General features: G+C 39.8%; 1 protein-coding gene across 16 annotated transcripts in view; it reads right to left on the reverse strand.

Moving 5' to 3' along the window:
- tenm4 (teneurin transmembrane protein 4) overlaps positions 1-13,368 on the reverse strand; it is a 1,874,213-nt gene that overhangs the window by 497,983 nt on the left and 1,362,862 nt on the right. For all 16 annotated transcript variants that reach the window (XM_062977060.1, XM_062977059.1, XM_062977071.1 and 13 more), the window contains one exon: positions 1,341-1,629. In XM_062977060.1, the coding sequence (XP_062833130.1) occupies positions 1,341-1,563 (223 nt within the window). In that variant the 5' untranslated portion in view covers positions 1,564-1,629. The remainder of the gene's footprint in view (positions 1-1,340; positions 1,630-13,368) is intronic.

Genomic DNA, 13,368 nt, shown 5'->3' on the forward strand with positions numbered 1-13,368 from the left:
TACAGCGTAGGTGAACCCCTGAGTTATTTCATGCATTTTTACTAATAGATATTTGAATAAGCAAGCCATGGAGGTCAGGCTGTGGTGCAGCTGGTTAGTAGCCAGCTGCAATAAATCACTACTGGCTGAGAGGTCATGAGTTCGAACCAGCCCGGATTGGATTGAATGCTTGATCAATAAAAAAAAATAGCATAGCTCATTATTGACCTAAGCAACCTGAAAGATCGTTGCATCTATCAAGCAGAAAATTTAGGTTCCACTTATGCGGGGAGGCTAATTTAACTAATTTACGACACCATAAAAATCATCCAGCAGTGTGCAGAAGAATGAGGAAGTATTCCATCAAGGACTCGGTGTCACAGTGGATGATAAAGCAGCAAGTCCCCCTGTGGCTGGAATTGAGCATACCCTCATGAAGCCAGAAGCTGGAAAATGTTAAATTGCCTCTGTGTCTTTGTCTCTGTCTGTATGTCGTATGTCTAATGTTTGCCATGTATATGTACATTGTGATCCGCCCTGAGTCCCCTTCGGGGTGAGAAAGGCAGAATATAAATGTTGTTGTTGTTGTTGTTGTTGTTGTTGTTGTTGTTGTTGTTGTTGTTATTATTATTGTATGACATAGCAAACAAGATATGCTGCTGCTGCTGCTGTTGTTGTTGTTGTTGTTATTATTATTATTATTATTATTATTATTATTATTATTATTATTATTATTATTATTATTGAGGTGCATCCCTAAGAGCCACAGATCAATAAGGAGAAACAAGATTATTTTGAAGATAAGAACACAAGACCCTTTACAAACAAACAAACAAACAAAAATCTTCAATAGTATTGTGCCACAAAGTTATCCAGAAGTCTATTGATGTTGATAGCAAGAGCCTCTTGAATATGGATCCCAATCATTATGGCTGTGTCTTTGAATTCCACCAACAAGGATTGCTATTGCTATTATAACATATTGTATATACATATAATATTCATAATATTATATTGTAATACGATATACTAATAATACAATATAATAATATTAATTATATTATATTTTACATGTAATATTACTAATAATATCACAATATATTGATACAGTACAATATAGTAATTTATTACCAGTATTGTACTATGTTAATAATATAATGTTGTATGTAAATTTAATTTGTAAGCCGCTCTGAGTCCCCTTCGGGGTGAGAAGGGCAGCATATAAATGTAGCAAATAAATAAATAAAATAATAAATATTGTATGGAAACTATGAGCCATTTTGTCTTTCCAAAGGAATTTGGACATTAAGACCATTTGAAGCCCTTCCTCCCATCCAGCCACAATCTTCTCCAGAGCGTACCTGTTCGGCAGTACTCGTCTGCTTCTTGGTGCACCATTTCCTTCACCCGATTGCCATAGGTCAGCCTAGAGTCCTGATCGTAGGCCTTCAGAGTCTCACTGGAGCTGTAGGACTTCTGAGGTATCTTGTTGTCTTCGCTCTCTGCGGAGGAGCTGGTGTAGCGGCGCTCAGCGTCACGGCGCCTGGTCAGGGAACGGTAGGGCTTTCTTTCTTTCACATCCATGGCCCTCTTGTCTGTTCCTTTAACATCAAAGAAACGGTGTCCAAGAGGCGATCAGATAAGAATGCTCTGGAAGAAAGAATCAACAAGCCACTTTACTATTGGGGTTCACCTAGCACAGAATCACAGGCATCAAGCCCAGAGGTGATCCCAACTAGAGTAGATAAAGTCATAGTGTCGGAAGCAATGACAAGGACCATCTAGCGCAACCAGTTACCATGCAAAAATTCACAATTAAAGCTCTCCTGACAAGTTACAGCCTTATGTCTTGTTTAAAAGCTTCCACAGCCTTCAAAGGCAGCACATTCCACTATCAGACATTTGAAACAGTTGATCCAGTGATTCCTACTTGGTAGTACTTGGTAGTCATCAGGACTTAAACTGAATTAAACCACTGGTTTTTCCAGCTCAATGCTGCAAGAGGGTTTGCAATTGTTCCTGAAGATGCTGGGAATAAAACTGGGGACTTTCTTCAAAGTATATCCTCCACCATGCACTCAACCCAGTGGTCATGAGACTTCAGGGAACACAAAAGGCAATAAAAGCCAAACAAATACAATGTGGTTTTCGTTTGAGAATACAAAATTTTCTTGGAATCTCAAACCTGTTCTTATCTAGGGAGAAGTTCAAAGACCCCTTTTTGGAGGTTTTCAAAGTGTATGTACAGAGATGTCTGTGCCATTTTCATGGACAGAAATATGGTGTTTGGAATTCAAGAGTTTTATTGGTAGAGGGGGAAGGAGGATATTCACCATACAAAGGCTATATTTCTATCCAAAAATACATGAAATCTATGAATCTTAGTTGGCTCACAGAATACTAAAGGGAAGGGAGCAAGTGTGTTACCATTCAGAAAGCTTTCTCCTCCTCCTTACTGATAAAAAGAAAACCTTCAACTGCCTATGCCTCAGGCCACAACTTGTATCCTTTGTATCCTGGAGCAATACATATTCCCTAAATAGTCTTAATAGATGCACACTGGGATTGTTTACACAACCCGGGATAACCTGCAGTGGAAGCTGCTGATTCATCAGGGTTTTTCTTAACACTTCCCCATGTAGGTGGGAAGCACATTTCAGCAACGTTTGCAAGCCCAGTCACCTTTCAGATCCTAAAGTGTGCATGACGTAAATTATAGGGACAATATTCATTCCACAACAAGAGGTCCACATGTTGCTAAGCTTCCAATGTTGTGTAAACTTCTATATCATAAATGGTTGCAGGTCAAGTTTGTTGGAGTAGTCAACAGACTTCTAACCTAGCCTGGGAAAGGACATCACATAGGTCTACCAATTGATAAAGAACTTTTCATTAGTCATTGGACATTGCTGGGTTTTTCTAGATACTTGAGGAGAAGATGAATAGGAGGAGGCTGAAGGCCATTTGCATTAGGACCACAGCAAAGGAGAATGTAGTGGTTTGAGTTTGGACTAGGATTGTGGGAGACCAGGGTCCAAATGCTCATTCAACCATGGAAACCCCGTGTGACTTTAGGCAAGTCAGCCTTAAAGGAAGGTAATGGAAGGTACTCATATGACCAAACCTTTTTTTTTAACCCATTGATAGGTTTGCTTTAGAGTCACAATGCGTCAAAAATGACTTGAATGCACAGAACAACAACACATGGAGAAAATCTACTTCCCTCATGCAACTCTACTTCTCCCTGGCAAATCTTCCCATTCCATAAACTGTAAAATAAATTTCACATATACTTTTATGTACCCATTGTGATATGAATGGCAGATTCAGGAAAGTGGTACTAAAGTAAAGATAAACTCTCTACGCCAGGAGTCTAATCTGACTGAACCCTTCTTCTATTAATTTAAGCACAATTTCTTTATCTGGAATTCCAAAATTCAGAATACTCCAAAATATGAAATTGTCAACATCAGTGGCTGAGATAGTGATACCTTTACTTTCTGACTGTACAATCTTTACAAGGTTTGCTTCATGCACAAAATTATTCTGTATGAAATAACCTTCAGACTATGGCTATAAGGTGTAGGTGAAACGTAAACGAATGTTATGTTTAGGCTTGATATATATCTCAAATTTCGAAAAACAATCCAACATCAAAAACACTTCTGGTCCCAAACATTTTGGATAAGGGATGCTCAACCTGTATTAGCAGAAAAGGAAAAGTGTGATTTCACTGGAGTCAAGAAGGTTACACAAATATTTTCCTGCTTCTGGCTGCTTTTTTGACCTCCATTCTATAGAAGGATTTGACATGGCATGCAAACTCTTGAGTCATGCCAGTATTCACAAAGCCCTGCCCCTGTCTGCAATTGCCATTAGGAACTATATAATGAATGAAGCAGCAACAAAGAAGAAACATAAAAACCGACCAGGAAATTGGGAGCATTCCTACTAAATGAGTTATATAAATTTTCCGTCGTAAAAAGTCTTCGGAAGCATAAAGTTTCAGATCTGGAACACTGTGTGTTGTGGATTATTAGAAAATCCAATAATCTGAAGAGAGCCCTTTGGCTCTCCACCCTTTTCATGACTTTCCCAAGTGGTATTTTGAGTAAACATGTGAAAAAGAGGTTAGTGGGTCGGACTGCAGAGCTGAAGCAGGGTAACAAAAACAGCATCCTTGTAGCCACTCCTGGATGATGAGGACTGTGGTTGGTGGGATGGAAGGCAAAGGTCATTGGAGCCTAGGGACATGTCTATACCGACCACTTAATGTGGATTGTAGGGAGCTAAAATGCAGTGTTTAAATACTGCATGGCATGAATATGTGCAGCAGCATACATTTGAGGCCTTAAATCAGGATAGGCAAAATTGAGGGATACTCCAAAATAAATAATAATAATAATAATAATAATAATAATAATAATAATAATAATAATAATAAAACTTTATTTATACCCCGCCACCATCTCCCCAACGGGGACTCGGGGCAGCTTACATGGGGCCATGCCCAGAACAATACAATATGACAGAATATAAAACAACACATCATAACACAATTTAACAATACAATAAATAATAACATACATTACAACCCAAAATTCAGAAAAAGCAATAAAAACCAGGGCAGGCCACATGAACACTAAGTTAAAACTCGGTGAGAAAGACATATGAATAGAACCACGGGGAGCAGGGACATAAAATAGTGGAACAGTCTAGAGGATAGATATCCCAGTGGAATAACCGAAGAAAGATATGACAGTTACTCTCCAAAGGCACACCGGAAGAGCCATGTTTTAAAGTCTTTCTTAAAGGCTAGCAAAGTGAGGGCCTGCCTAATCTCAATGGGCAGTGAATTCCACAGTTGGGGGACCACAGCAGAAAAGGCCCTCTCCCTTGTTCCCACAAGGCAGGCCTGAGATATAGGCAGTGGCGACAGGAGAGCCTCCCCTGATGATCGAAGAGATTGGGCGGGTTTATGATAGGAGATACGGTCACTAAGGTAGGAGGGTCCCAAACCGTTTAGGGCTTTATAGGTGATAGTCTGCACCTTGAATTGGGACCGGAAACGGCAGCCAGTGGAGCTCCTTGAACAAGGGAGTAGATCTTTCCCTGTAGCTCGCCCCCGTTATTAATCTGGCCGCCGAGCGCTGGACCAATTGTAATTTCTGGGCTGTCTTCAAGGGAAGCCCCACATAGAGCGCATTACAGTAGTCCAGTCTAGAGGTAACTAAGGCATGCACCACTGTGGTCAAGTCAGACTTCACGAGGTATGAAAAACTGTGCCACCAAGCCCCATCCCGGAGAGCCTCCCCAGAAGGATACCATGGTCGATGGTATCGAAAGCCGCTGAGATGTCCAAGAGAACCAGCAGGGTCACACTCCCCCTGTCCAGCTCCCTGCAGAGGTCATCCACCAAGGTGACCAAAGCCGTCTCGGTACTGTGCCCAGGCCTGAAGCCAGACTGCGAGCGGTCCAGGGTCGCAAATAGGGTCCATAAACATCAGTGCACATAGATGTAAACCATATTGCATTAAAAGACAGGCCTTCCAGTGATCAACACACAGAGGCAAGTTGAAAAAAACACCCCAAGTCCTATGTGCTCATGAAGTCCAGGTATTGTAAATCCTGGAAGTGAGAGAGCTGACCTCCCCAATGCCTTGACCCAGTTCCTAAGCTTGATGTGTGATCAACTCCATGTCTGAATCACTCCCTTCTCTGCTGTCTTCATTCTGCATTAAGCGGTCTGTTTAGATGTGCCCTATGATTCCCTGCTAAAATGTGGGGCAAGGTTTAATGGTTGAGACATGGATTTGAATGCCTGCACAGGTTGACCTTGGTCATGTCATGGATAAACCTACTCTAGAATTATTGCAGTTTGACAACCATGGCTTAATGCTATGGAATCCTGAGATTTGTAATTTGGAATCTTTGTAAGAGAGGGCAAGAGACGTTGTAAGTCTACAACTCCCATGATTCCACAACATGGAGCCATGGTGTCACTATATCTAGAGTGTAGATGCACCCTAATACCAAGATGCTTGCTTATAAAGCTTTTGTCCTCCCAATTGTTATATGTCTGCAAAACATGGACTGTCTACAGATGTGCTGTCGAAGGCTTTCATGGCCGGGATAACAGATGTCTACAGATGTTACTCTCAATTTCTGTAGAGATTCCATCAGCATTGCCTTTGAAAAATCCTGGGAAGAAGAGAGGCAAAGGTCAGGGTCTGAAAGAAAAAGCAAAGAGCACCAACATCAAAGCGATGATCCTCCATCACCAACTTCTCTGGGCTGGCCACACAAATGTGCTTAAGCAAACCCTTATCAGGATCACCTTCCATCTGGAAATCCTTGTCCTCACTGTGAAAGACCACGCGGATCCAGAATAGGCCTCTACAGTCATTTATGAACCCACCACCAAGACTCTATCCTTGGAAGACAATCAGACTCAGCGAGGGATCACCTATGATGGGATGCACCATAAGAGATTATTGGATGAGGTGTCCGTAAAACTAATTGATTCAAGCTCTCAAAAAAAGAAAAAAGAAAAAAGGAACTGGTCCAAGCTGTGCTTCTTCTCTAAGCAGCACAGAAACAGATCATGATGCGAGAAAAAAAAAAGCAATGGATCTCAGCAAGGCAAAAGACAAAAGAGAAGGGCCAAAGTTCAAGCCATGCTTGTTACAGCCCATGCCATCTCTACAAAGAGCTGTACAAGACCCAGAGATGGATGTCCAATTTTGGATAGGTTTTATTTTTAGGCCTTCTCTGGGGAGGAATAATCAAAGTGCAGCATAGGATGATAGCTATTGATTAATCAACATAATCCCTGATGTGCCCAAAACGAAAATTCCAATTATGCTTTAAAAGTTGGCAGTATATCACTTCTATGCCTAAGGTATCTAATAGCTGAAGATGATGTGCGGGCAAGACAAAACATGCACAAAGGAAAGACACAGAGAATATGAGAGCTTAATCTTTAATATATGTTTTTTGTTCATGCATCTTTTCTTTTAAAAACCAGTTCCATGTTGAGACAAAACAGACACACAAGAATGAGACATGCAAACAGGTATACTGTTTAATTTATAGTCCATTTTTCTTCTATGAGATTCAAGGCTGTGTGCAGGCATTAAAAATCACATCACAGGTTGAACATTCCTTAACTGAAATTCCTGAGACCAGAAGTGTTTTGGATTCTTATGTTCAGATTTCAGAATACCTGTATTCACATATATGTAAGTACAGTAGAGTCTCACTTATCCAACATTCGCTTATCCAACATTCTGGATTATCCAATGCATTTTTGTAGTCAATGTTTTCAATACATCGTGATATTTTGGTGATAAATTCGTAAATACAGTATTACTACATAGCATTACGGCATATTGAACTACTTTTTCTGTCAAATTTGTTGTTTAACATGATGTTTTGGTGCTTAATTTGTAAAATCATAACCCAATTTGGTGTTTAATAGGCTTTTCCTTAATCTCTCCTTATTATCCAACATATTCGCTTATCCAACATTCTGCTGCCCTGTTTATGTTGGATAAGTGAGACTCTACTGTAATGAGATATCTTTGGAAAGGGATCCAAATCTAGACACAAAATCCATTTATGTTTTATACACATCCTATACAGATAGCCTGAAGGCAATTTTATATGCTATATTTTCAATACTTTTGTACATGAAACAAAGTTGTGTACATTGAACCACCGGAAAGGAAAGTGCTACTATCTCAGCTACCCATTTAGGCTGTTGTGGAGTTTTTTGGATTTCGGACAAGGGATGTTGTATCTATACAACTTAGAAACTTATACAAAATTCAAATACAATTAAACCTGAATTCTGTTTAAAAATACATGTTAAAACCAGTGCTGGTGACTCACAAAACTATAGCGCCCAGTATTGTATAGCATTGAGTCATGGCTGTTAAAGTGGTGTCAAAGAATATAGTCAGCCATGGTGCAATAGTTTCTTCGATTCCAGAGTCCTGGGAGTTGTAGTTTGGTGAGATACTAACACTCTTTCACAGAGAAGGCTAAACACCTTGCATAAACACAACTCCCATAATTTCATAGCACTGAGCAATAATAGTTAAAGTGATGCCAAACTCCATTAATTCTATCATGCAGATGCATTCTAATACTCATCCTGATGTAGTTTTCTGGAAATTTTCCAACCTGGATTCACAAATAATTGTAAATATTCTTTCCATCCATACTGTGACATTGGTCTCCTGCAAGCAAATATCACTGGATCTCTATCCCACCTCTCAGCACTGCTTTTAGGGTATTGTACAAAGTCTTGGAAATCAGCCAAACAACTCAAATACTATTGAGCAGCTCTTAAGGAAGAAGCCGTTCTTGGATTAGCAGCCCTGCATGTTGTCTACCTTGACTCTCGGGGAAGAGAAAATTGAAATCTTACAACATTGTCAAATCAAACTTTCCCGCAGCTCTCCTCTGGGATTTGATCCCCCTTCCACTCCCCTTTTGGCAACCCTGCTAACATTTCCAAAGCGTTTCTGACGTGTCTGGAGAGAGCTCCCATTTCATTACAAATTGGTACAGATCTTTCCCTTTCTTTCCCCCTGAGGATTAGAGACAGTCCTCTGACTTGGAGATCCAGGGAAGGAGGAACAATAATCCCTTGGCTCGGCAAAGAAATTGTTCAGAATGCCTGTGCTGGAAAGAAATCTAAAACTGGAATTTGATGCCCCATTTAACCATGATGGCAGCTCACTAGGTGACCTTGGGCAAGTGACACTCTCTCAGCCTCAGAGAATGGCAATGGTAAGCCTGCTCTGAACAAATCTTGCCAAGAAAACTAGGTGCTAGGTTTGCATTAGGGTGGCCATAAATCAGAAATGACTTGAAGGCACATATGTTATCATTATGAAGTTCTACCTTTAGGACTGGTAATACATTTGATCACAAATGATTAGTTATTAGTAACTAAGGTAAAGGTTTTCCCCTGACATTAAGTCCAGTCATGTCTGACTCTGAGGGTTGGTGCTCATCTCCATTTCTAGGCCGAAGAGCCAGCATTGTCCATAAACACCTCCAAGGTCATGTGGCCAGCATGACTGCATGGAGCACCGTTACCTTCCCGCCGGAGCAGTACCTATTGATCTACTCACATTGGCATGTTTTCGAACTGCTAGGTTGGCAGAAGCTGGAGCTGGGGTTTGAACCTGGAACCTTTCGGTCTGCAAGTTCAGCAGCTCAGTGCTTTAACACACTTCACTATCGTGTTGATAGTAACTAGTTGATCAAATGCTGATCAAACACATAAACTTTTCTAAATAGGGTTGTCAGTGACTAGTGTTTGGTTCCTTCTGGAAGGTGGCACCTTCAGCCTGGGAGATAGACAGTTACGGCTGAATATCCTTTGTCTGGAATTCTACGTAAAATACTCTAGAATCCAGAATGTTTTGTATGGGTGATGAGACGGGACACCTTGTTGTCTGATGTTTTAATGTACACAAAATTTGTTTCATGCATTAAAATATTGTATAACATTCTTTTCCAATGATGTGTATAAAGGGTAAATGAACCATCAATGAATTTTGTGTTTAGACTTGGATCCCATCTCTAAGAGATCTCATTAGGTACATATGTCCGAGTGTAGCTATGCAAAAATATATATTAAAAAATCCCTAAATCCAAGACATTTCTGGTCCCAAGCATTTTAGATGATGGATAATCAAGCGGTATCCCCTTAGACTACAAGGGGATACAGTATTACACATACACAATACTGTGTAAAGCCAGTATTGCATATTCTGATTAGTTAAGGTTATCTCAGGCAAAGATGTTTCACATCACTGGGCAATGGGTTTGCCAAAGTATGATCCTGCAGTATTCTGCATGATAGCACAACTTTCCCTCATGGTTTGTGGGGAACAAATATTAAATTCAATCAACTTATTTTAAGCTGTAAAATAAATAAATCTGAACCAGTGAAATACGTCATTACATATGTCGAAATACTCAGCTGGTGATAGGCTTCATTTCACAAGGTCAGGTCAAATGCCGTACATTATATTACTATGACTAAACACTAAACGTTAAAATGGCACACGAGAGCCTATGTGGTGTAGTGGTTTGAGTACTGGACTAGGACTGGAGACTAGTGTCCAAATCTCTGCCCAACCATGTAAACCCACAGGTTGACCTTAGGCAAATCCCATATTCTCAGCTCCAGCATAGGTTGGAAACCACTTGAAGGCACACAGCTACATCAAAACTTTTGTTGGTCTTTATTGCTTGGATCCCTAAACTGCATTTCTAAATGCAAACTAAAAATTTAAGTTATTGCAGTGCTAGAAATGTTGGGATTGAAAGAAAATTTCACAGGGGCTGGGAAGGACAGAATTCTCATCAGGAAAACAATAGCTTATCTCCCTCCTGGGTTATGACTATGCTTCCAGTTTTGCAGCTGCATGAATGCCTATTTAATAGCAATAGCAACATATTGGGGATGAAAATAAACTTTATTGAACTACACATTCTCGACGAAAGCAGCATTTTCACACTTCCAATGATTGGTTGTGAGGAAATGAATGTCTTACTTGGAGCCTTCACACATTTGAATGACTTACAGGCTGTTTCTGAGAAATAAAATGCCCACAAAACAACACGCACACATACGGATCTTCTACACCAGGAACTTTAGTTATGAATGTGTAAATATCATATATACCGTAGTAAAGGTAAAAGTAAAGGTTAAGGTTTTCCCCTGATATTAAGTCTAGTCGTGTCCGACTCTGGGGGTTGGTGCTTATCTTCATTTCTAAGCCGAAGAGCCGGCATTGTCCATAGACACCTCCAAGGTCATGTGGCCAGCATGACTACATGGGGTGCTGTTTCCTTCCCACTGGAGCAGTACCTATTGATCTACTCACATTTGCATGTTTTCGAACAGCTGGAGCTTCTGCCAACGGGAGTTCACTCCGTTCCCTGGATTCAAATAGCCAACCTTTCAGTAAGCAGGTTCAGCAGCTCAGCGGTTTAACCTGCTGCACCACTGCGGGCTCCGTATAAGTCGGCCTTGTTATGGCCCTCGACCAAACTTGGCACAAAAAACCCCATGACTAACTCGACCTACTGGAGAAGTTTGAGGGGACTGACTCACCATAGTGGGAGTTGTAGTTTACTCTACAGTCAGAGACCACACTGAACCCCACCGATGATGCATCAAGTGTAAACTTGCCCAATATAACAAATTGTGAGTATTGATGGAGTTTTTTGGGGTTAACCTGGCATGATGTGAATTGTAGTTCACCCACAACCTTATGCATTTTGTACAAACAAAAATTGACTTTTTCAAATAACCCAGGCAGCACCGGGGACCCAAGCTAATAATAATAATGATAATAATAATAATAATAATAATAATAATAATAATAATAATACTTTATTTTTATATCCCGCTACCATCTCCCCCAGGGGGACTCGGGGCGGCTCACATGGGGAAAAAGCCCAATGTCACATATAATAAAAGTCATACAATATAAACAATATAAACAATAAAACCATATACAGTAGAGTCTCACTTATCCAAGCTAAACGGGCCGGCAGAAGCTTGGATAAGCGAATATCTTGGATAATAAGGAGGGATTAAAGAAAAGCCTATTAAACATCAAATTAGGTTATGATTTTACAAATTAAGCACCAAAACATCATGTTATACAACAAATTTGACAGAAAAAGTAATTCAATACGCAGTAATGTTATGTTGTGATTATTGTACTTACGAATTTAGCACCAAAATATCATGATATATTGAAAACATTTACTACAAAAATGGCTTGGATAATCCAGAGGCTTGGATAAGTGAAACTCTACTGTAACAGCACAAAACAGGATAAAACAGTTAGTATTAAAGCAAATGACCATCAGGTTATAAGTATAAAGTACGTATATAGGAAATATAAAGGAATTTTTAGACATAGGTTCTCTTCTTCAAGATACTGTATTATGGATCTGTATCTAGGTACAGTAGAGTCTCACTTATCCAACGCTCACTTATCCAATGTTCTGGATTATCCAACGCATTTTTGTAGTCAATGTTTTCAATGCATCGTGATATTTTTGATGCTAAATTCGTAAATACAGTAATTACTACATAGCATTAATGTGTAATGTACTGCTTTTTCTGTCAAATTTATTGTATAACATGATGTTTTGGTGCTTAATCTGTAAAATCATAACCTATTTTGATGTTTAACAGGCTTTGTCTTAATCCCTCCTTATTATCCAACATATTCGCTTATCCACTGTATTTCAAAAAATCTGAAATTCAAAACACTTCTGATCCCAAGCATTTTGAATAAGGGATATCAACCCATCACAACAACTGACCTGATGCCCCAAGGTCAGTTTAACGTCCATCAGCCACAATGGGGTGAAAGGATGACAAATTTTCAAACTTATCTCCAAAGAGCAAGCAATGCTGTACCAATCCTAAACAAGACCCCACTTACAACCCTTTATCCCAATTTTGCTTGCACTCCGATCGGTACCTGTTGGCTTCTAGGTTGGACTTTGAGGGGGCTGAACAGGGTAACAGCAAGATGACTTTTCCAACTCTTTTCCCAAATGGGAGCAAAGCTATACTAGTTGGAACCAGGACCCTATTGTAACCCGTATCTCAGCTTCACTTGCTGGAGGAAGCGGCATAGAAACAGCCTCTTTGTGCTCCAGTCGGCAACTAAACAGACTTTCTTTGCGGCTGTTGGCTCTCAAGTTGGGCTTTGGGCAGGATGAAGACACTTATGCACATGCTAATGGTGCCATGATAGTGGCAATGCAACCTTACTGAACATGCAGCAGTTTTGGATTTTTTAACTCTAGTTTAGGAATCCATAACTGCAATACAGAATGGTTTAAAAATGCAAATTTTAGTCAATGGGTAAAATTGCAGAAGGTGAATTACACGCATTAATGTGCAAGGCAGGCAAAAAGTGTTGAAAATTGCGCAGCTTTCAGTGTCGGGAGAAAATACATAACCTTACAATCCAATAAGAAAGAAGGACAGGAAGAAAAGGAAGGTGGGAGTCAAAGGAACTCCTCTGAAAGAGATTTCAGTATCCCATTTCCTACTTAATGTGTCTGACAATAATTTGCTTAATGTGGAAGGGGACTCTCGTCCAATTTGTGTCTTTAAGAACATTTTACCTTTCAGATGTTCAGTTTTTGAAATGTACCGAATGTTAAATAGTTAGAAAACTATTTTCTGTGTAAAACCAGTAGACTGTAAAAATAAAATTATCTGTACATTATACTGAGATTATGAAGGAGGAGAGGAAAATACAAGACAAGGCTTTTTGCTGGAATGGGTCAGTGTCAAAAATTGATATTGTTATTTCCATCTCACCC

The sequence above is a fragment of the Anolis carolinensis genome, chromosome 3 (genome assembly GCF_035594765.1).
Source record: "Anolis carolinensis isolate JA03-04 chromosome 3, rAnoCar3.1.pri, whole genome shotgun sequence".
Taxonomy (NCBI): domain Eukaryota; kingdom Metazoa; phylum Chordata; class Lepidosauria; order Squamata; family Dactyloidae; genus Anolis; species Anolis carolinensis.